This window comes from Cydia strobilella, chromosome 9, assembly GCF_947568885.1.
Source record: "Cydia strobilella chromosome 9, ilCydStro3.1, whole genome shotgun sequence".
In the NCBI taxonomy this organism is placed as follows: Eukaryota; Metazoa; Arthropoda; class Insecta; order Lepidoptera; family Tortricidae; genus Cydia; species Cydia strobilella.
This window is the reverse complement of record NC_086049.1, coordinates 10336966-10361097: the sequence shown is the minus strand read 5'-3', so window position 1 is coordinate 10361097 and position 24132 is coordinate 10336966. Positions and strand designations below refer to the sequence as shown.

General features: G+C 37.4%; 2 protein-coding genes across 2 annotated transcripts in view; one reads left to right on the top strand and one right to left on the bottom strand.

The window, feature by feature from the left end:
- Positions 1-737: 737 nt before the first annotated feature.
- Positions 738-24132, top strand: part of LOC134744284 (uncharacterized) — a 37797-nt gene continuing 14402 nt past the window's right edge. Inside the window, exons 1-6 of the mRNA XM_063678038.1 lie at positions 738-1183; positions 1827-1979; positions 15722-16474; positions 16753-16864; positions 19233-19363; positions 23986-24120. Of these exons, the coding sequence (XP_063534108.1) occupies positions 1031-1183; positions 1827-1979; positions 15722-16474; positions 16753-16864; positions 19233-19363; positions 23986-24120 (1437 nt within the window). The 5' untranslated portion in view covers positions 738-1030. The remainder of the gene's footprint in view (positions 1184-1826; positions 1980-15721; positions 16475-16752; positions 16865-19232; positions 19364-23985; positions 24121-24132) is intronic.
- Positions 1997-15661, bottom strand: LOC134744285 (phospholipase A2 inhibitor beta-like). The gene is made up of 8 exons (XM_063678039.1): positions 15512-15661; positions 15268-15433; positions 11649-11831; positions 8784-9007; positions 6818-7016; positions 5821-5999; positions 3108-3277; positions 1997-2406 (listed from the first exon to the last, which is right to left on the bottom strand). Exons 1-8 carry the CDS (start codon positions 15533-15535, stop codon positions 2124-2126), a joined length of 1428 nt encoding a protein of 475 aa, XP_063534109.1. The 5' UTR covers positions 15536-15661; the 3' UTR covers positions 1997-2123.

Here is a 24132-nt window from a genome sequence, read left to right as displayed (position 1 = left end):
ATCTAAATTAAAAATATCAATAGAAACTCTTGTTGTGTTTTTCTAATAAACCATTTTTCTATCTCCGACTCTTTCGTAACTAGTTTTTGTCACCGCGTTTTATTTTCATCGTATTATTTAGGTAATTTATAATCCTACTTTCAGTCAAAGTCGACTTGGTTTATATTAAACACAATAATAAAATACAACTGAGACGTTTTAGGTATGAATTCCTTTAGAGATTTATCCACATATCAACTTAGGGTATTTGTTTGGTTTTCATTACTTAGTATGGGTTTGCTTTAATTTTGCCAAATTTTTAAATATTTTAATGATTTTAATCTAACATATTACCCTATAAAGTACCTATTTGAAGTTTGACGTTTAAAGTTCTGTCACTTGAAATGTTGCCAACCTAAAATACCCTGTCAAACAATAGATATTAGTTAAAATGAACAAAGAAAACTAACTAACTACAATACATTTGCTAATAATCATTTTAAATAAAGATTTTATTAAGTGCTGCTCCAAAATCATCCTTAAAATAATTAAAGAACCAAGTTTTCCATCTAATTCTTGAGTATCAGCTAATAGTATGCTTGAAATATAGCTGAGATTCCGTTTACTGATAACGTCCTATAAAGCAATCGTGAACTGCCTATTTTAATTCAATTTTAAAGGATATTGAACAAATATTTAATTAAAACACATACATTCAAAAACTGTCAGTCCTTTTTAGAAGAAATTTCTACAGTCTAGACCCAGAATTTCAGGCAGATAGTAAATTGATAATGTTATCATTTTATCAGTAAAACAAGTAGAACAAACTCATCCGCATACACGCTCAGTAATCAGCGTCACTGTAAACAATGGGATTTTCATATGTGTGTGTGGCTTGCTCGTTTGGTTGACAATCGCGATGTGTATTCTACATCGTCGCATGCTGAGTTATATTTTCAACAAAATCTTTTAATTTTTGTATTAGTTAGTCGATTAATTTCTAAATGTGTTCTTTCATTGTGACTGCCTTTCTGTGTTTTGATTTCTAAATATGTGTAATTTGCCGCCGAAGTTCCATTCAGTGTGTCGCCTTTGTTTATCATTCTGTGGCGATAATTGCAGTGATGTTAAACTTCCAATATTCGACCGTGATAAGGATAAATCTCGACTTTCGGATATGATAATGACATATTTGTCCATAATGGTAATCATGTTTGTACTATTTTAGGTCCCGACCACCAGGAAGGGACCGTTTTCTCGTGTGAAAGTTTAGCTAGCAGAAGCGTACGAGATTGTGGAAGCTGATAAGCGCCATTAACTTTCTCGCGGGTGTTGGGTATTTTCGCATTGTGATATCATGTTACGGCCCACGCGTTTAGTGGCGGAGCGTATGACTAATGTGGTTCGTGGAAGTGATAGGCGAGGCGGGTGGCAGCCGCCACGGCCGCGGCTGATAACAAAGGAGCGCGGTGATCTCGCCGCGCCTCCAGCGGAGCGCGCTCTTGCGAGCGGCCGCCCGCTCCTGCCGCGGCCCCCACGACCCACCTCTGATGCATGCACTCCCCCTATTTCATTATACACCAAGCTATTTTAAGATTCCGATATTGTCTAAATATAGAAGTGTATTTAAAGGGAATCAATCTGCAGGGGAACTGCATTCTATCTTGTTTGTTATCTTGCATTGATCATTAACAAGTTTGAACAATTCTGTTGTCATTTACTATCAGATTACTAACTAATGGATATGAGTCATAAGCAGTGATTATGTTATGCTTGGGAAAGGTCACTGGCCACATCACCTGTAGTGATATTGTGAAGCAACTGTTTGATGTGAATGTTGTTTTTAGGTATCTCCGGCGGACTTGCTCCCCCAGGTGGTGTGTGGGAGTTGTGCTCATAAGCTTGATGAGTTCCACACCTTCAGAGAGTTATCACACAAATCAGAAAGGCTACTAGAACAGTTCCTTCAGTATGCCAATTCACTTTCAGGCCCAAAAGAGGTGAGTTGATAAACAAATTTGAATTTAGCACCTTTATTTGTATTATAAACAAAACAACTATGTACAGTATTAATTATGGACTAACAATAATTTATCTTTCTAAAATTTCTTTACAATATACATAATATAAATGAAAATACAATTTTATGCAAAGCTGGAATCAGCATTGATGTTGACATATTTGATTGGTTGACTTTTGACTTTTGTTTTGTAAAATGTTTTCAATGTGTTCACTAGTAAACCAAGAAGCATTCCAAATAGTGCTACCATGGCCACTCCAAAAATGCTCCACAGTAGATGTTTAGGTCGTAAGTTGCCAAAGCTGAATTTATTATTTTTTGCTGATTCAGGTGTTGAGTCTAATGTCGGACAGAATCCTGTTATGTTAGTTATGTACTCTCCAGCTAATCTCATTGGGGCTGCACAACTGAAAAAAAAAATTAAACAAGTGAAAAAAATTAATAATAAATCCTTAAGCATAATATGTAAATGTTATGATCTATTCCATCCTCACAATAATTATAAGTCTATTAACATAGCATACCCATAGAGCTGTTTAAGTATCACAATGAGCCCGAAAAATAGACATACATACACAGGCAGGAGTAATCTATAACTTGCTTTATGCAATAAAGTTAGATTGGTGCTGAGAAAAGAATTATTTTCAAGGTAAGGTCTGCTCTAAACAAAATAGGTCATAGGACATTATCTACTTAAATGGGTAATAAATGGTGATGACTTGATAAACCTCAGATTTATTATTGACTCTAGTAGTGATAAAGTCTTTTAACTAGTAGTTTTATAGCTTTCAATAAAATAACATCTTGTTATTGTGTCCACTGCTCAAACTTTGCCACATCTCATGTCTCTATTCAATATTAATATGTACATAGACGTAGTTTAGGGAAAGAGTTCCAAATTCAGCCCTCAAAAGTTTTACATTAAAATTGAAACTTGAAAAATATAAGCCATTTTTTTATATTTATAAACTGAGCGGTGATTGAACCTAGTCAAATTAAACAGGTTGGATCCTATTTTTAAACTCAATATGTTAATGTTACTTGTTAAGAAAAAGGAGTTGCTACAGAGTAGATACATACAATTCTAAAATGTTTTAGTTATACTTACTAAGGTATTTCTCCAGACTTAAACTTGGTACCAGCTTCCTGCTTAGTCACTATGTTTGCCAAATCGCAGTTGCATAACCAGTCATTATTTGTCATTCCCAAAACTTCTAGTTTACCCCATGGCATGAGGTCTGTAGAAAGCTCACTCAAATTGTTGTCATCAAGGTATACCTGTAAATAAGATCATTAAATTTCAAGAAACAATCTTACACTTAATAATGGTTATCTTGTGGCAATTAATTTGCATGTTGTTGTTAAATTTTATTTGAATATAAATGTTAATTGTCTGGCTTGTAACTAAGCACTCTTGTGCAGTTAATTATAATTTCTGTTTTTGTTATGTATTCAAGTATAAATACAAACATTAATGTAAATAATCAATAAATATTTACATAATTGAGTACCATAAAATGGTCCTACTTTGCTTCCCTGTGGGTACCTAAGGAGCAAAAATAGGACCATTTTATGGTAAATCCCTCCATAAGAAAAGGCGTGTTTTGTGGGTAACAACATACTTAACTCTTATATTAACATCTTCACTACCAAATTGGCTTAGTGATAAAGAATTTTGGTCCAGATAAGGGATTTTGCAATCAAATATTGATTAATACTAAACAAGCAAAACACTGTAGTGATTAATCAGACGACCCAGTTTTGTTGAGCTGTCAAGTAAGCAATCCCAATCTGGGGCAAATTCGGTTGCATAGGTACATTTTATAACATAGATGATTATGTATGTGATGTGGTTAGAGCCGTTAGAGCAAGTTATTTGTCCATTCAAATTATATTATTAAACAAGTAACATATGTATTCTCTAAATCGGCTCTAACTATTTTGGTAAACTTTCTAGAGGCTTAAGAGGCTGAAAAATCGATTAAACGGGTTTATGTATTTTCCTATCTTTTTTCGTCATCCAGATATTAATAATTGAATAGCAAAGGTTCCCTTGATATCTGTCTTAGCAATCTTTAATTGCATTACTGTTAGTCAACCTTTTATAATAGCAATAGCGTAAGAACTGCTTATATCCGTGACACAACCTAATCAATAGTGTTTCTTCGTCTTCGATATCCTTGCTTATTATGATTACGAAACTGGTGGCGTTTGTGTAGGTTTTTAACTTAACATATAAAAAGTAATAATTTGAATTTTAAAATAGGTAGCGTATTATCAGCAACTTTAAATGTGGATAAATTGCCAATTATTCCACCACAACGTTGCGTTCTACTTATGAGAAAAAAAAACCCGGCCAAGTGCGAGTAGGACTCGCGCACCATTACGCCTAAAACGGCAAAAAAAACACGTTTGTTGTATGGGAGCCCCACTTAAATATTTATTTTATTCTGTTTTTGGTATTTGTTGTTATAGCTGTAACAGAAATACATCATCTGTGAAAATTTCAACTGTCTAGCTATCACGGTTGATGAGGTACAGCCTGGTGACAGACGGACAGACAGACAGCGGAGTCTTAGTAATAGGGTTCTGTTTTCACCCTTTGGGTACGGAACCCTAAAATATATATTGTTAACACCCATGTCTCATAACTTAAAAGGTAAATTAAGGGAAAAGGAAAAGGTTGACTGGTAGAGAATGCCGTGTAGCATTAAGTACGCCTTTTGTCACTGTATATTTTTACTGTGCAATAAAGTTTAAAATAAATAAATAATAACATAACGATATTATCGTTCGATGATTCAGGGGTTAATTAAGACTTAAGCAAGAGTTTTTTTTTCACTTTTGCATAATCTCCTTGTTGATAGTTTCAAGTATGCATTACGATCTTAGTTATTAGTCACTATCTTACATTGGCCAATGAAATATTTTCCGCGATTATTATTATTATAGCTGTCGGCCACGCCTCCGCCCCAAAGCTGTTTTTATGGCCTCGCTGTGAGCAAAGTGAATTCGACTCTCCGCTAGTATAATAAACGTCCAAGTTAACTTATAATTATTTTGAATATGAAAAAATCCTTTTCGATAACGTGGGAATTCCCGTTTCTGCATTAGATTAGTCAGTACATAAACTTATCATAGTTGTTAGGGTTCCGTACCCCAAAAAGAAAAATCGGAACCCTTATAGGATCACTCGTGCGTCTGTCTGTCCGTCTCTCACAGCCTATTTTCTCCGAAACTACTGGACCAATTAAGTTGAAATTCGGTACACATATGTAAGTTTGTGACCCAAAGACGGACATGTATCGTAAACAAATAAATTTTAAAAATGGGGGCCATTTTTGGGGGGTAAATGAGAAAATTAAAAAATAAAGTTTTTCAAACTATATCGTGTTAAATATCAAATGAAAGAGCTCATTGTCAGAATCTCATTTTTTTTTGTGTAATTTTAAAATGAATAGTTTAGAAGTTATTTAAGTAAATAGCCAAAACACACATACGTCACATAAAAAAAAAAATTGTAATGTACGAAATCCTTGAAACGCGAGCCCGACTCGCACTTGGCCGGTTTTTTTATTTTAAGCGGCAAACAAACTTATGATGACCCCTTGATGCTAATAAACCGTTATTTATGAACTCTTGAATGTTTTTTCACATGCGTTTTCCTAACCCTGACTACTTTTTTTTAAGAACCCCACCCCCATACCCACTGCAGTTCTTTGAAAAAACTTCATCCAGAAACTTTTTCAAAGCCATTGAAGGGAGGAAGTTACCCTGAAACATTATATTGCACTCGTTATGCTTGCAAAAAGGTTACCAACCTCTTTCAAAGTCCACTTGTCCTTGAGTCCTCGAAACGCGAGATGACTGATGAACCTCAGGTTAGGGTTGTGACACAGATGAAGGACCCTCAGTCGTTTCAGAGGCGTGAATGTGCTCCGTTTGACTTCCTCCAGACGTTGGTTCTCGCCAACTTCCAACTCGAATAAGTTTGACAAACCTAGCGAAAAATAGTATTTTGTAATGTCATGTCTCCAACGGCTGGGCGTCATTTTATCGTCCAAAACTCCGCCTAGCCAAGATGCTAATCGTTTGCGCCTTAGCAAACGAAATGGTAATATCTCTCTAATTTTTCTATCACTCTTCCATATTAGTGCGACAGAGAGACATTAGCGTTTGGCATCTTGTCTAAGGCCGCCTGTGCCTAAAGACGAAAGGCTTCGAACACTACAATCAACACTCAACAGCAGAAGTAACTTAGCGGGTGAGACATTCAAACCTACACGCGCTCTTATTCTTAAAGAAATTTATGTTTTGTTCAGTTCATTTTGAACACTTCTTTAGTGCTACTTTTCCTGCTGCCGAAATCCGGTCATGAGGTTTATTAGGATGTTTGGTAGGATTCAGAAAAAAAGATAGGTATGTATGACGTTACGTTATGAGTGTTATGACGGAAAATTTTATATTTAGATTAATTATTAATTTTTTTTATAAAATAATGCCTCAATAACAAAATATTTTTAAACAACTCAATGTTTTCCAGCTAAGTCAGTCGAACTGTAGGCAAATAATTCTTAGCAATTTTTGCCAATGCAACATATAGCTAAACTTTGATCTTCGCAACGAAGCGAAATAAGTCGCTAAAGATAACGTGACACGTGATATCGATCAATTTGTTAACCCTTGTATAGTAAATACTTTTGAACCAGGTTTTCTTATTAAAAAATATGTCAATATTTAAAATATGTTGTACTAGTACCTCTTTAGGTTACTAAATTAATTCTTCTCTAGTCTTGGTATAAATAAACATACTCTTACCAATAAAACTGTCGTCATTCAATTCCACTATGGGATTGTTATTGAACGTGAGATACTTCAAAGTGCTGCCGACCAAACTGAGGCTCTCGGGCACCGTGACGAACTTGTTGTTGGACAGATCTATCATTTGCAAGTTCAGGACACCTCTGAACGCGTCCAGGGGTATGTCGTCTATGCCCGTGCCAGACAAGTTGAGGACCTGGAAATATAAACATTTGTCATTTATCTTCATAATAACAAAAGTTTTCCGAACCCTACCGTGGTTATAAAGGAGTTTAGAAACCTATAATTATTGTTGTTCACTTAGGCTAGCTATCACTATTTGTGTCACTACATGACTTGCCTGTTTGTAGCTTCACGTGGATGCACCTGTCTGAAAACTAGGCGACCGGTTTATGTGCTTAACTACTAGTTATCTAATTTACAACATGCTTGATTTTAGAAATTGTTTCACTTTGTTACTTATACAGGGTATACTATTTCGCGATTTAGGGGTTGGTAAAAGTTACACATCGCAAAATATTGCCAGTAATTTAAAAAAAAAAACCGGCCAAGTGCGAGTCGGACTTGCGCACGAAGGGTTCCGTACCATTACGCAAAAAACGACATAATAATAATAATAAAATAATTTAATCCAGATAACATTGATCCATAATTAAAACATACATACATACATAAAATCACGTTTGTTGTATGTGAGCCCCCCCCTTGATTTTATTCTGTTTTTAGTATTTGTTGTTATAGCGGCAACAGAAATACATCATCTGTGAAAATTTCAACTGTCTAGCTATCACGGTTCATGAGATACAGCCTGGTGACAGACGGACAGACAGACAGATAGCGAAGTCTTAGTAATAGGGTCCCGTTTTTACCCTTTGGTACGGAACCCAAAAAACAGCCTGTACATATGAAATAAAATATAAAACTATGAAATCGGATTATATCGCGTATATTGAATTTATTTATCCCGACGTTTCGAACCCTTTACAGCGTTCATCCATTATAAATTCAAAATACGCGATATAATTCGATTTCATACTTTTATTTTATGAGTAACTATCGCGGTAACCGAATACAATATTACCCTCTGTATCACACGTGACACGTCTATGTTATGTATCCACTGTAATACAAAACATAATAATCATTTAAATAGCTTAGTCTAGTAGGTATATACAATTTATCTATATTTAACTTTCTTTTCTGCTTCTGTAAGTATTTTGACTTTAGGGTCATTTGGGTCGTTCACTCTTCGACATTCGTACTTATCATTCGCTTAAGTGTAATATAATTATAATTATATTGATGTTTACGTTGGGTTACTTATTACAGTGCTGGAAAAACCCATGCGTAATATGTAAATTCGCGAATCAGATGACGCGGAGGCGATTCATATAGCGGTTATCTTATAGTTATTGAAAGGCGTTGCATAAATGCTTTCGGTGTAAGATTAGAACGGTCATCGGTTGGCCACTATTTTGCATAAGATGACGGTTATGTCTAAAAATGTAATGTAAAATTCTGATAACTGAGCAGTTATAAATTTGTTCTCTTTTTTTTTATGGTTTTGTATGTTGGATTAAGAGCCGATTGGGCCCACAGGCAACGGACTGATTAACGTGACTCAGCAGGGAAAAAAAAATCCCATACAATAAATTACTACAATAGCATTCTTAATTCCGATTTGTTGCTACGATTTGATACAATGCGACCAGGTTTTTTATACTTGAGAGTGTACGGGTACGGTCACTTGTCAACACTTTGAATGGCACGCCTATCGCGGTGCGTCATCAAGTTATCATGCACCTTGTCGGAACGCGCGAAGTTTGACATTAGGGTGTAGCAGCGCGCGTCAGTTGCCGTCTTTGGCGGTCAAAGGGTTGAGGTCGGATACAAGTTCATAAATAGATATTAGTCGAGCGCGAATCATATTTAAAATAGTGACCTTTTGGATCGGTCCTTTTACCTCTAATTGAGTAGCACTTGACAGCGCAAGTATAGTGACATGGTCGAGTATCTCAATAGGGTTGTCACTCAAGTCCAGCCGGGTCAGATTGGGCGTGTACTGGAAGAGGTAGCGGTCGAGCGAGTGGATCTCATTGTGGGCAAGGTCGAGGGTCTCCAGCGCGATGTTGGCGTACACTCCATCGTTGTACGGCCCTTGGAATATCTCGCTTCGGAGTACTTCTCCTGGAATATGAAGGATTAAGTTAATTCTAAAACCAAATCACCACCCCTACAATCCTAAAGTCGCCAATGGGCTCTATACCAATTGCAAATCCATCATTAAGAAGCATGTGAAAATTAAAGAAATACGAACGATAATGAAAACGTTTAACTTGCTAATTTTAAATCCAATTTAAGTATAAATTTTATATTAAAGGAAAAAACCGGCCAAATGCAAGTCGGACTCGCGCACCGAGGGTTCCGTATTTTTTAGTATTTGTTGTTATAGCGGCAACAGAAATACATCACCTGTCAAAATTTCAACTGTCTAGCTATACAGCCTGGTGACAGACATGTCCTGACTGGTCCCGATAATTTTAAAGCCTTACCGCCACTGTAGTACATATTATGCGGTTTATACCTACTAGTAGGTAATAAAACGAATAAAGGTCGTATATTTAGAATAAGTTATTCGCTACGTCGCAAATATCTATTCTCGTCATGATAGAGAGGTCAATGTCCGACAACTTAAATATAAAACCATGTTAGAATAGGTATTTACAATCAAGAATGATAAATCGGGCTTGACCTAGGGTCAATATTATAATTGCATTGTCTTGATTTGAATTGAATACTTAATGTTAATCGGTAGTTACTACATAATATCTAAATCATCGCATCAATCGCATGGCATGTATTGATTTGTATGAGATACGATTTATCCGTATCAATATCCAAATACTTCTAAAACAACTCTTCCACTAATGTTCTTAAAGATAAGAATTGGACTTAGGTCATCTATTTTAGATATGTCTCTGCAGTAATATCATTTAATGAAATCTCTGAAACGCTAGCCTACTAGAATGTATGTGTTTGAAGTGATCACATTGAATAGTTCGGAGATTAGTTATCTAATATTTTTATTATGACGTAACCCAGTGTCTTGCATATCTCCAAATAAAATAAGTACGAGTATATTTCAAAAGTAGGCATATCTCAAATTATAAACTGAAATAGATATCATACACTAAAGAAAAAGTGACCAAGTCCACCGGTGGCCGAGGCGGGAATCGAACCCGCGTCTTCAGCTTACGCCAATTTAAAAAAATCACATAACATAAATAGTACGCGGTAGCCAACTGTAATTATAATTACCTACTGTTTACTAATTCCTAATATAATAGGTACATATGGTCAAATACTATAGTTACTAAATTAAACATAAGGTTGAAGCACTGAAGTGTTTGGTTTGTTACGTCATTGCTGATCTTATTGAGGAACTTTAAAGGTACTGTGACATATAACAGCTATTACGTACAGCTAACAATCATTAAATATAAATATAAATGTTCGTATTGTTTTAAAGTATAATTTGAATGTTTAACCGCAAAATTTGATAAATAAAATGTATGATCCTATTACTGGCTATTGCCTATATATAAACTTACTATAGTACTATTACTTATTCTGTGCTATAGTGACAGTAAAAATAAATAGCGAATGATTAAAGAATACCTAAATACTTTCAGCGTGACCCTCATCATCTTGACTTTGATCATTAAATCAATACGGACCATGAAACTTTACATACTGTTTCGCTAGTAGCGTTGTCACTTCGCTTAATCTGTTGTTGTTATATTTTACCAAAGATAGATATAACTCCGTAATAGATGGATACAGTCTAAGGAAAAAACGTGCCTCGAAAATCACGAAAATTTGATTCTCGAACAGATGGCGCCACTACCTTGGCCTACTCTCGTATAGAGGGCGTTGACGGTTTTGTTTGTATTTAACAATTTTAACGCATATCAGTGAAAGAACATGGGTCAAAATCATAAAAATAATTAATGCAAATAAAAAAAAAATATTCATATTTAAATACATTTTATCGTATTTTTATAAATCTTCATTTTTAGTTTTAAAGTGTGTCGATAGATGGCAGTGAATTTACTGTGGTTACAAAATTTACTATGACAGTACCGCTCTATCTTATTATATCCTCTTTGATTTTACCTACATGTGACGCGGTTATAGCTCAAGTCCAAGAAGAACAGCCGTTCTATGTTGTAGAAGGCATCGTTCCGTATCTCCACAATTGCGGTTGGCCCGTAGAGATATCGCGACGCGCGCGCCCGGCGCAGCAGGAAACCGTGTCACATCGGTTATACTGTTTGTTGTACCTGTGATGCGGTTATAGCTCAAGTCCAAGAAGAACAGTCGCTCTATGTTGTTGAAGGCATCGTCCCGTATCTCCACAATGCGGTTAGCCCGCAGTGATATCGCGTCACGCGCGCCCGGCGCAGCAGGAAACTGTGTCACATCGGTTATACTGTTTGTTGTACCTGTGATGCGGTTATAGCTCAAGTCCAAAAAGAACAGTCGCTCTATGTTGTTGAAGGCATCGTCCCGTATCTCCACAATGCGGTTAGCCCGCAGTGATATCGCGTCGCGCGCGCCCGGCGCAGCAGGAAACTGTGTCACATCGGTTATACTGTTTGTTACCTGTGATGCGGTTATAGCTCAAGTCCAAGAAGAACAGTCGCTCTATGTTGTTGAAGGCATCGTCCCGTATCTCCACAATGCGGTTGGCCCGCAGTGATATCGCGTCGCGCGCGCCCGGCGCAGCAGGAAACTGTGTCACATCGGTTATACTGTTGTGTTGTACCTGTGATGCGGTTATAGCTCAAGTCCAAGAAGAACAGTCGCTCTATGTTGTTGAAGGCATCGTCCCGTATCTCCACAATGCGGTTGGCCCGCAGAGATATCGCGACGCGCGCGCCTGGCGCCGCGGGGAACTGCGTCACATCGGTTATACTGTTGTTGAACAGCGTTATCCGAACCTGGCTGTCTGAAACGTAATAAGATGTTCGGCCTTAGTTTCTATTGTACGCTGCACGCTACTTACAGCATCATATTGTATAGAAAGACAGCAATATTTCCATTCATAGTGACGCTTGGTTTGGCATCAGTCAGAAATCAATGCCTCAAACTATATTTATACTTGAGTCATTTTCAAAAATGGTTACAGGTTTTTTACAAAGTGGTTAGCTTAAGCTTAAATGATAAATTGAAATATAGGACAATATAATTATTAATGTAATGAAAAATGTTCCCAGGTGTGATGAGCCTAAGTAGGCTTTTTGATACTCCCTAAGCGGTAATTTTTAGACGATTGTATGAAAAGCTTCGCGACGGGTACGTACTTAAATAATTCAGTAACTGCAACATTCGACAATAAAGCTTCAGCTTTAATTACAGTATTTACAGCAACACTATCTTATGCCATAACTTTATCAACGCTCGTATGCTATCAGTGTATCGTCGTCTTATACTATATAAATATAGTATCTGGAGTGGAAGCACACTACTCAGAACTAACAGTCAGTGTTTGCGAAGATATTCATCATTTCAGATAACGTTAACTATCGGATACACGTTATGTTATCAATAGATGGAATACATTTTCATGTACGTACACATATTGGCGATATGGCCCATCACTATATTCTGTTTTATTTAGTGTAAACGTTAATAGTACATTTCGATGCTAGTGCGGAAAGTATGTCATTACTTCACGAGCACCGAGATATCTTCATATAGATAGTCGTTTTTTTGAACCCTCATAACTTGGGTTCGGATTATACCAGATAAACATAATTCTCGGGATATGATGTCATTACCATCCCATCATTAGAACTCGAGCTTGACAATAATGTGTCTTGGAAACCTAACTTGCTTAACAAACATAACGAAGAGGATAAATCGCTAAACGTGAACTATGCGTGATTGAAGAGTTCCGTTCTGATCATCATCAGCAGTTCCACTATATCAAATGTCAGTTTTTTAAATGTAAATGCTTGATTTGTTGATGAAAATACTAAATTCACTATATGTATGCCTTTAACATTTGAGGAGTTCCCTCGATTCCTCATGGATCCCATCATCAGAACTGAAATGGGACCAATCTGTATGTATATACTTACAATCAAAAAAAGAATTTTCAAAATCGGCCCAGAAAAGACGGAGTTATGGAGTAACAAACATTTATCAAATAAAAAAGATTGCATGGCAACTATATACATAAACGCAATATTTCACCGACAAAAACGCAATTTTCTTGTTTTGTCCATACATTCAAAATGGGCTCTCAGTGACCACGTCACGTTCACTTATCGTTTTGTTAGGAGCGTTTCGCGAGTGAAGTATGACTGTCGGACTGACTATATTTTCTGACTTTTGTATTGATTTAATGCAATGGGTTTCATATAGACATTTGATCCTAAAAATAAACCTGATCGATTGATACCATTAATGAAAATTTGTGACATTTTCAACCAAAAGGTACCACATTGTCGCTTGTCAATAAGGTTGATTTTCAATTAAAGCTATATGGAAATAGCGCCTTATTGACAACCGACAATAAGTACCCTTTTGATTGAGAACGGCACATTTGTCATCTACATTATACGGCGTTAAATTAAACTGACATTTTATCATCAGATCAGTCACAGGGTGACAATGATTTATCTTTTTTTTGCTTAAGTGGTTAACTTTAATGGCGCTCGACTATACAGGGACTATATTTTATGACACAACATGCAATGCACGTTCTTTTGTTTTTCTTTTATGATGTATTTGGCGCCATTTATAGGCAAATAATACCTTAGTGGAACTCGTGGCACATGGGCATGCCAGTTTTTATTAAGATACATTTTTTCAAGACTTCAAGTGCTCAGTTGACTAGAAATAGGCAATAATCTATATATATATATATATAAGCGTAAAAGTCCTGACAAACTGACTGACTCACTTAAATCAACGCCCAGCCAAACCGTTGGACCTAGAGAGCTGAATTTTTCACAATAGATAGCTTTTATGACGTTAGTATCCACTAAGAAGGGGTTTTTCAAAATTCATCCCCTAAGGTGGTGAAAAAGGGGTTGAAAGTTTGTATGGAGATCCTAAATTTTTTTGAGTGCGGGACTTGAATCATTGCATAAAGGCATGTTATTAGAATACAAGAAAAGTGATTTCAGCGTTTTTAAAAATTCATCCCCTAAAGTGGTTAAAAAGGGGTTGAAAGTTTGACGTGGTCCTAATTTTATTTTAAGTTAGGTACTTGAAACTTCATTGAAAAATATATAATTAAAAGAGAAAAAAACCTATTTCAGCATTATTGAAAATTCATCCCCCAAGGTGGTAAAAATGGGGTTAAAAGTTTGTATGGAGATCAAATATTTTTTTGAGTGCGGGACTTGAATCTTTGTATAAAGGCATATTATTAGAATACAAGAAAAGTAATTCAAGCGTTTTTAAATATTCATCCCCTACAAGGGTTAAAAAGGGGTTGAAAGTGAATCTATTACAAATGCTTTGAAACTTCTTAGAAAGGCATTGTATAAGATTCCAAAAAAGTTATTTCAACGTTCTTAAAAATTCAACCCCTAAAGGGGTTAAAAAAGGGATGTAAGTTTATATGTGGTACAAATTTTCTTTTAAGCTAGGAACTTGAAACTTGGTAAAAAGGGCATTATATTAACTGATTACTTACACCGTTTTTGAAAAGTTTGTATTAATAGTTTCGGGAGCGAATTTTTTTTTTAAATAGTGGACTTGTAAATCTTCTAAGAGGGTCGAGAGGGATTATATCGGGAATAATTTTTTTCAGTTAGGGTCTTGAAACTTCGTAGTTTGTGAAAGACAAATTTCATGCGTTGTATAATTATTAACAAATGATTAACCGTCCCTACTGATATCTTTTGCTGCATAATGTTCTATATTATGCTCATGTAGAATATATAACCACCAACATACAAATCCACGCGTACAAAGTCGCGGGCAACAGCTAGTATAAATAATAATACCAAGAATTAGGTAAGCCTCGGCTTCTGTGGACGGCTCACCTTGTTTCCGCCATTTATAAAACTAAAGGGGTGATTTGCCTCAATGACTAATAGGATACAATCATTTAAACATAGTTATACCTATATGTACATGTGCCTATGACAGTTATATTGCACAACAAATACCTACATACAATTATTGCAAAACGGAATTAGGCCGGTAATTATTGCACTTAAACAGACAATAATAATATGATTAATTAGGTGCATCTTTGATAGCACGTATCATTATTATCATCAAGTACTATTTCCGAGAACCGATTAACAAAACGTTGACAAGCGCGATTCTAATCTAAGCCGTATCTTTTTGATGCACCAGAGTTATCTGTACAATAATAAGGTGTGGCGCAGCTGACGGAAGTACGTTATACTAGGACATACCTTTGTTTACCGCGGCCAGTTGCTTCGGCCAGCTATCTGGTATGGCAAAGATTCCCCGCTTCGAACAATTGACTGTCACGTTTTCTTCGTCCACTACCAGCACGTCGCACTCTTTGCTCTTCGCTACAGCGAGCCCCGACGTGACGCAACCTAATATCACTAACACCTACAACAAAAGAACGCCATTAGGTAGGTACTAATCAACTACACAAACACACGCGGCAACCGATTAACCACTACTCACTTTGCATAACGTAAAGTAGTACATCTTCCTTGATTTTTGAATCGTTACTGTAAAAACACCTTGCTCTCTTGTGTGTTTATTATCTTATCAGTTTGTTCAAGCGATATCACGTCTCGTCGTGAAATGAGCCAGCTTATTGGTTCACGGCGTCGTTATCGTGAACCTAGTATAGACTGTGTTTGCTCAGCTATTGTTCGCTTCTGTTTGTAGGACATCCTGAACATAACCGCCTGCAAGTTAGAGGAGATCATCCAGCCGCTAAACGATGACGACTACCTGCTCGACAAACACAAATACGACACTGGCTCACCGGACTCTACAGAAGAGATGAAGAACTTGGAGAGCCGGCAGGCGGCGGTCACACTTTTACAAATAAAAAACTACGACCCGAACAAATACGCTGTTAAAGCCGCGGAAGATCATCATATAGTGTTCAACAGCGTGCCGAGCTTGCCGCCTTCAGAGCGAGCGAGAGAAGTAATGCATTGTAATGCCGTCATCGACATCATAAGCAAGGCCGTAGCCGTAGCACAGCGCGAGAACGAGGAATCTCACAAATATCCACCGAATTATTCAACTGTTATCGAGCGGTCGAACCCGAACGAAGTCAGCTACACGCCCGAATACCCTGAAGAGCAGTACAGCAATGCTTACAGCGCGCCGCCCGCGCCCAGTCCCGGCAGCCACGAGGACCAGGAACATAAAGAAATGGACTTGTCACTGTATGGAGGCGTTAAGAACGAGCCTGTCGAACAAACTGAGCCCGCAGAACATCAAAACTCGTACTTTCACAAAGCGCTTAGCCACAAGCAATCAAACTTCTCCGAGGAATACAAGCAGCACGTGTTCGGGCGATCGGGGAACAAGAAGTCGCGGGACTCGTCAGTGTACGAGGAGTGCAGTCAGAGCAGTAGTGGCTCCGACCCCGACCGGCTGCAGATGGATATCTCTCAGATGTCGCAGGTAACTGTTACACTTTATATTGTTCTCATTTGACTAACCAAACAAGGTAGGTAACCTACGATTAGCCTACATAATTTCACTTTAATTCTCCATAGAACTTCATTTTCATTTTTTTTATATGTCCCTTAGAACACTGGACCACTACAATACCGGTCACGTATATTTCCATTTGTCCTTTGTAACATTTTTTTTCTGTCATAATGCTGTAATTGCGTAACGATGTGGATGTCGCATTTGTTTATTTTTTCTTTTTTTTTTAATTTTTATTATTTCCACAGGATGATCCAGAGGAGACGCAGTCGGCGAGATCGGCGCAGTCGTCTCCACAACCGCGGCAAGAGGGAGACGGCGACAAGGACACGCTCTGGCAAGCCCTTAACAGACAAAATGGTATGTTGCATTCATAATAGTATCGAACCAGAGGAGAGGTAATAGGCGAGACCGGTCAGTCGTCGCCGCCGGCGCAGCAAGAGGGAGACAGTGACAGGGACACTCTGGCAAGCCCATGTTACATTCATAGTATCGAACCAGAGGAGAGGTAATAGGCGAGACCGGCCAGTCGTCGCCGCCGGCGCAGCAAGAGGGAGACGGCGACAATGACACTTTGGCAAGCCCTTAACAGATAAAACGATATGTTGCATTCATAGTGTCGAACCAGAGGAGAGGTAATAGGCGAGACCGGTCAGTCGTCGCCGCCGGCGCAGCAAGAGGGAAACAGCGACAACAGACAAAATGGTATGTTGCATTCATAGTATCGAACCAGAGGAAATGTAAGGCTTCGGTCACGGACGCGGATCCGCTGTGTGAGCGAGACAGCGCTTTATCTTGTGGATAAAATGCAATCTTCTCATCAATTTTTTAAAAGAGAGCCTTTTCGGGCTGTTACCTATGGTACGGAGGAATATATCTCCGAAACAAAGAGTTTCATTAGCTAAGATGGCATAACAATAAGTCCTCGTCGTTGCCGGCACTTTAATGACTTACGATGATTTGCTGACAATAAAATCCTACAAAAATACTCATAGTATTGTGTCTCGCGAATTTCTTAACTTCTCATTACAGTGAACTTATTGAAACTTTCCAATCCGACTTCGTCCATGCGATCTTAGGATCGGAAAGCTGGTTGAAGACTACCCTAGACTCGACATCCTATGCCTTGCCTGGTTATGTGCTGATCAGAAATGATCGAATTGGCAAGAGTGGTGGTGGCGTACCTCAGAAGTACCGTTCCGTACAAATTGTTAAATTCGACTCCTTCTCTTTACTCTGGCTCAGTGGAATGGATATTTCTCGAGATGAATATAAAAGGGGTTAAGGCTGTTTTGGGTGTGATTTACAGTCCCCCGACCATTGACTACTTTTCCGATCTAGAACGAATTCTAGATTCCGTGAGTTCTGATTACACACATGACCTGATCATGGGGTATCTAAACACTGACCTTCTGAAAGATACTACACATTCGCGTAAATTGATGTCACTACTTCAGTCGGTCAGCTTCTCTCTTATTCCTTTGGGCTCGACTCATCATACGGCTTCATCGGACACTTGGCTCGATGTCATCGCAACTTCGTCTCCTAGTCTTGTCACTTAGCAGGGTCAATTCTTGGCGCCAGGTTTCTTTCACCATGATCTGATATACGCATCTTACAAAATTAAGGCTCCTAAATTCCAACCTGCCCTTATTCATTTGCACAGCTTCGCCAAGATTAACTCTGAATCGCTGTTAAAAGATGCTGCTGCTATCGATTGGTCTCCTGTGCTCTCGACCTCATCAACTGACACTAAGATCTCTCTGTTCAATGATGCGATTCTAAGGCTCTTTGACAAACATGCACCCGTTCATACAGTTAGAATTAGGCGTCCACCGGTTTTTCTTTTGTGCAATAAAGGTTAAATAAATAAATAGTAGCTCCATATCACGGGCTCTACGAACAAAATTTGAGTCATGTTTTCATAGATATTGTTCATGGCTTACCATGATTACAAGTGAAGACCTGGCTTGCTAACTTATAATCGATGAATGGTTGATGACCTAGTTTGATATGATCGACGTTCGATTGTTGCGGGGGTGTTATAAGTAATATAACCTATCAACCCTCAGTGTCGTTACGTCAGTACGACATCAAGGGACCTAGGTACTTGCCTTTAAGTAGACGTTGCAAATTCTTGAAAAGATTAGGTAAATGCGACTATAATATTGCTTACGCACCCAATGGTGTTAATAAGCAATAGGAATGCAAGCTCTAATGAAAGTTTATGTACGCAGCGCTCTTTAGAACAGGTTGAAATTCGTGAAAATAAAGTAATGCATATGAATTCAAGGTATTTAAGATGTGACCTTTCGTGACTGTTATTATACCTTTACTCATATGACTTGTAACATTGTATGTTAACGAATAGTAAGCGGTAAACATCATATCAATCACATGGCTTGTGATGTAATGTCATAATTAGTTATGCTAACGCAAACAGAGCTTTGTTCGTTAGGTCGTTCAGAGTGGTATTATTATTTATATATATTTATTTTATTTTATAAAATCTCGCAGCTGTCATACAATACGAGTAAAATTCGTCGCGTAATTCTAAAAAGCGGCTGTAAAAATACACGTCAAACTCACGTGTAGTTACTTCGTTCACGAAAGCACGTCTCGATATTACTTTAAACTGATGCAGACTAGTACCGGGGAACTCACTCTTCGGTCTTATAGTCGCTAGATTTATTTAAACTTAATTAAAAAAGTTTTCGTTTATCCACAGGCCGTGGTGGAGAAGCAACCCAACTACTAAAACGGCTCATCAACAGCAAGCACCTAGGGATGACAGTGTCGCCTCTGCGGGCGTCCACGTCGCCCATGCCGCTGCCCGTGCCCAACGGCGCGCATTCACCGGTCAGTAACACAAAGCATTTTATCAATCTTCACCACATACATCGCCATGTCTTGTTGCATCTCATTCCCCGATATATCTAAAGGAAGTGATTGCAATAATAAACCACGCAGTTGACGCAGTTATATACGTGTCCTTTTTTTCATGCTGTGGATGACGCGTTATGTCAGTTCAGTAGTACCAAGCATCGGTTATTGCTATTATTTCTATAACTCTGGCCAGTCCCTCTAGCTATTCTGAACATCGCGAGTTGAAATGTATAAAGCGGTATCTGCAACACCCTTGGTAGCTACGTCAAATTAAGCCGAAAATGGGCGATCTGCGGAAATGATTCGTGTAGTTTTGAAAATTGGTACAGTTATACCTTGTGGTGTATAGATGAACATACTAAAAGTCCTCGGGGGTGGGGGGTGTGCTGAGGGTGTAGGGGGAGGTTGAAGGTACTTTTTTTCAGATTTTTGCTCGTATCTCGAATATCTGTACGAATAGCATTATAATTACTTCGGACAAAAGATTCTACATAAAATTTACTACAAATTAGGTCATATTCATTTTTACTCTACGATTACGAGGTACAGAATGTTTAAATTAACAAAGAGATAAAAAATAGACGATATAAGAAAACGTCTTTTTTTCGTAGTTGTTCATCATAACTCAAATGTTTAATTTAGAATAAGCAAGCTTAGTCACCTGCTGATCAATTATAAAAATAAACGGCCAACATCATGTCGGGCCATGCTCAGTGTAGAGTTCCGTAGTTACCCATCCGTCAAAATATACTTTTTGCAAAAACTCAAAAACGGCTTAACCGATCAGATTCGCTATAGTTTTCCAGGAAATTCTTTACTAAGCTCTACTTTCACGATTTTTTTCCATATTTTTTGGACTCGTGGTTCAAAAGTTAGAGGGGGACTCACCAACATTATTTTTTCTTTCAAAGCGAATATTTTCGGAAATATCACGTTTATCAAAAAAATGTTCTTAAAGACTCATATTCATTTTATAAGACCTATCCAATGACACCCCACACTATAGGGTTGAAACGAAAAAATAAATTCATCCCCACTTCTCGACCATGGTCTAACTTTTGAACCATGGGTCCAAAAAATATGAAAAAAATCGTGAAAGTAAAGCTTATTAAAGACTTTCAAAGAAAACTATAGCAAAATCGGTTAAGCCATTTTTGAGTTTTTGCAAAAAGTATATTTTGCCGGGCGGGGTAACTACGGAAGTACGAAACCATACACTGAGCATGACCCGACATGCTCTTGGCCGGTTTATTTTTATTTTTGATCAGCAGGTGACTCGACTTGTTTATTCTATACTAAAAATTTCAGTTATGATACACAACTACGAAGAAACGACGTTTTCTTATGTCCTCTATTTTTCATCTCTTTCTTCTTCTTCTGCCTCGCCTTTTTCCCGTTACGCGGGGTCGGCTTTCCCAATCATGCGACGCCATTTATTTCTGTCTTGGGTGTCTTGGTCGTGGAGTCCCAACACCTTCATGTCCTTTCGAACATTCGTCATCCAAGTTGTTTGAGGCCTTCCCATCCCCCTCTTTTTTGTAGCGATGGAAAGGCACTTTCTAACCACATGATCGTCTGGTCTTCTCATTACGTGACCGTACCATCTTAGTCTAGCCTCAGAAATTTTGTGGGTTATGGGAGCCACTTTGAAACTCCCCCTTATATGCTCGTTGCGCACTTTGTCTCTAAGGGTAACCCCGCCCGACCAGCGCAGCATGCGCATCTCCGTTGTATGTAACTTCTGCTCGTGTGCCTTGGTTGTCGGCCAGACTATTTTTCATCTCTTTGTTAATTTAAACATTCTGTACCTCGTAAAGTATTAATCGTGGAGTAAAAATAAATATAACCAAGTAACTATTTATTAATCTGTGATATAACCTAATTTGTAGAAAATTTTATGTAGAAACTTTTGTTAGAAGTAATTATAATGCTATTCGTACAGATATTCGAGATACGAGCAAAAATCTGAAAAAATATACCTTCAACCCCCCCCCCCCTTACACCCTCAGCTCACCCCCCATCACCGAGGACTTTTAGTATGTTTATCTGGACACCACAAGGTACAACTATACCAATTTTCAAAACTACACGAATTATTTCCGCAGATTTATTTAATTTTCTTGGGTTATGGGTACTACATCTTGTGCATGCTCTATAGGGATTCTCTTTTTTTTAACTGTTTTCATTTTATACATACTCTTAATTATGACAAAAAATATATTTTAATTTTTTATTCATTAATTTTAAACAAACAATCGAGTTTAATTAGTTGTGTTTAAATTTCGCGCCTAAACGCTCCATGCTGTCACGTGATAAAGAACGCTCTAAGCGGAGATAAAGAACGCGGGTAGTACCCAAATATAAAAAAAAGTAAATGGCTTTTAGACTATTCTTTCTATGACATCAAAGATTTTTAAGACCTACCCAACAATTTATAAATGGAATTTAATAATAAATAAATATGTAATGTATTTAATTGAATAATTTAATCCTAGTATTTTAATAAATTTCAATGTTATATAAGAACTAAATAATGCTTGACGTGTAATGTTTAAAATATTATGAATAAATGTTTATGTCTATATGTCAATCAATAACTCGTGAAAGTGATTCGTATCTAATTACTTTTAGAATAAAACATGACGTGAAAGCTTTTATCTTAATAAGAAATTGTGTCATAACATTGGAATGTTATTAAATTGCTCTAAGTTTGTAATAATATAATAGTTTAGGTTTAAATGAAATAATGGGGTAATAAGTCAAATTAAATCCCTTTATCTACACACATATCATAAACCCTCTATGGTGCCTTCAAAATCCGTAAATAATGGCCAACATTAAGATAAACTGTTTGGTTACAACAAATTTCTTATCTGTGTAAATGTTGTAATAGCTTCATTACTATATCAAAATCGATTTGGTTTCGTGTAAAATTAGCGATGAAAATATTTCGGAAACACCACCTCATATCCGCGAGTTCCGCCAGAGAGCAACGCTGCCCCAATGTCGGCTGTAATATGAGGTTAGTGAATATATCATAGAAAGTTATATGTGTGTAGATAAAATAGTGTATGTAACTGTACATAATTAGGCATTAAAACACTCGTGTGGTCCTATTACTCACTTCGTTCGTTTCTTAAACCCACACTCGTATTTTAATGCCGTTCATTATGTTATGTAGCAGTCACATAAACTATTAGAACTCGTGAAAAGAACTCCATTGTTTAAGTAAAACAGTAATCAATAAACAAACAAAACACGACGACAAACGACAACTTTCACCTATCAACATAAATACTATTCCGTGTGCTCTCAGAGTTTCAAGATTACGTAAAACCAAACATTCACAATCACGAACAACACACAGATATATAAAAAAAGGATTTTCCTATTATCACAAAACCACAAATAAATATGTAAACGAAATCATACATAATCCTGTTTCGTTAAAAAACAAAATTCACTCTAGGTATATATGTATTAACAAATTTCACTGCAAAGTAGTGAGCACCACATCACTCTTACTGGGTTATTTAAATGACTAACTCTTGTACACCGCGGCCTCACGACGAGATGACTACATGAATTAGGTCTTTTATTGTCTCCACGTATCTTATGGTAATGGCCTTATGGTACTCGAGTTTTCCTTGTAACTATTGTTCGGTACTGCATGCCTGAGTAATCTCTTTCATCTTTTAAAACCTTCCTGACATTGACAATAACACAATATTATTTCCTCTTAATGACTTTAGGTAGCTCGATACTTATTTTACGTAATTACCTAATATTACATCGAAACTTGTTTTGGTGACTAACTGACTAATGAATGACGTATATTATCGTCGTGACGTATTATATGACAATATGTGGATCTTGGCTATCTAAATAAAGAACTTTTATTATTATTATTAACCAAGTAATTAAAAATGACCTTGTCGACGAACGATTTTGATAAATTAGAAGAAACAAAAGCAAAATGTTTATTTACTTAAGACTAAAGTAGGGAAGATTGATCCCTGGGCTCCATTCCATGGCATACCTACTTTTCATGATATCATATATAACGGCACTCTGACAGCGTTTCATGGTGGACGAGAATGAAATTAGCTTGCGACCTTAGAGATTTGTTTTTATCCTTATCGTGTTATCGTTAAGACATTACTGACATGATAATTAGAATGATGACCTTCCTCATAGGTTTTTATATGTCGTTAACATAACACACGTGCACTTAGCGAAGGAAACATTTTTCTTTATTTTTACGTTGTATACGTTCAACATTTAGGGTTGTTTACCTACAGGACGAGATGGCGCTATATTTTATGCCAAGGAATTTATCATGGTTCATGGTAAGGATGCTCATACTCCAGTTTATGCTGCTAGATGATCCCATCAATTGAAAAGATCCTGTCAAACTTCGTTGATCTTCAGTCAGAACGTCTCGTATTCTTATAGAAAACCCTGCCAATATTTTTACAAAGGCCGGGAGTAAGGGATTACATTCCAGTGTTGTATGAAATGGCGACAGACATGACGGACAACAGTTTCGAGTGTAAATGAGAAGTAGAACATTGTCAAGTAATGAGTGGTTTTAGAACGGCGAATGGCAGTCTCGAGCAGCGGGTCCAGCCGGCACGGCGCGCAGGAAGCAGAGCTTCCCGGCGCGCGCGCAACCCGCTCCCGCGCCTGCGCACAACGACGCCCCGCACTGGCCGGCCGCGCCCGACAACGTGAGTATATTA

What these genes read in the sequence shown, in the direction of transcription:
- LOC134744285 (XM_063678039.1), bottom strand. Translation starts at nt 15,535, where the DNA reads ATGTACTACTTTACGTTATGCAAA. An exon ending in ACTACTTTACGTTATGCAAA is followed by an intron (nt 15,434 to 15,511) that starts GTGAGTAGTGGT and finishes CTTTTGTTGTAG; the next exon opens with GTGTTAGTGATATTAGGTTG. An exon ending in ACTGGCCGCGGTAAACAAAG is followed by an intron (nt 11,832 to 15,267) that starts GTATGTCCTAGT and finishes ATTACGTTTCAG; the next exon opens with ACAGCCAGGTTCGGATAACG.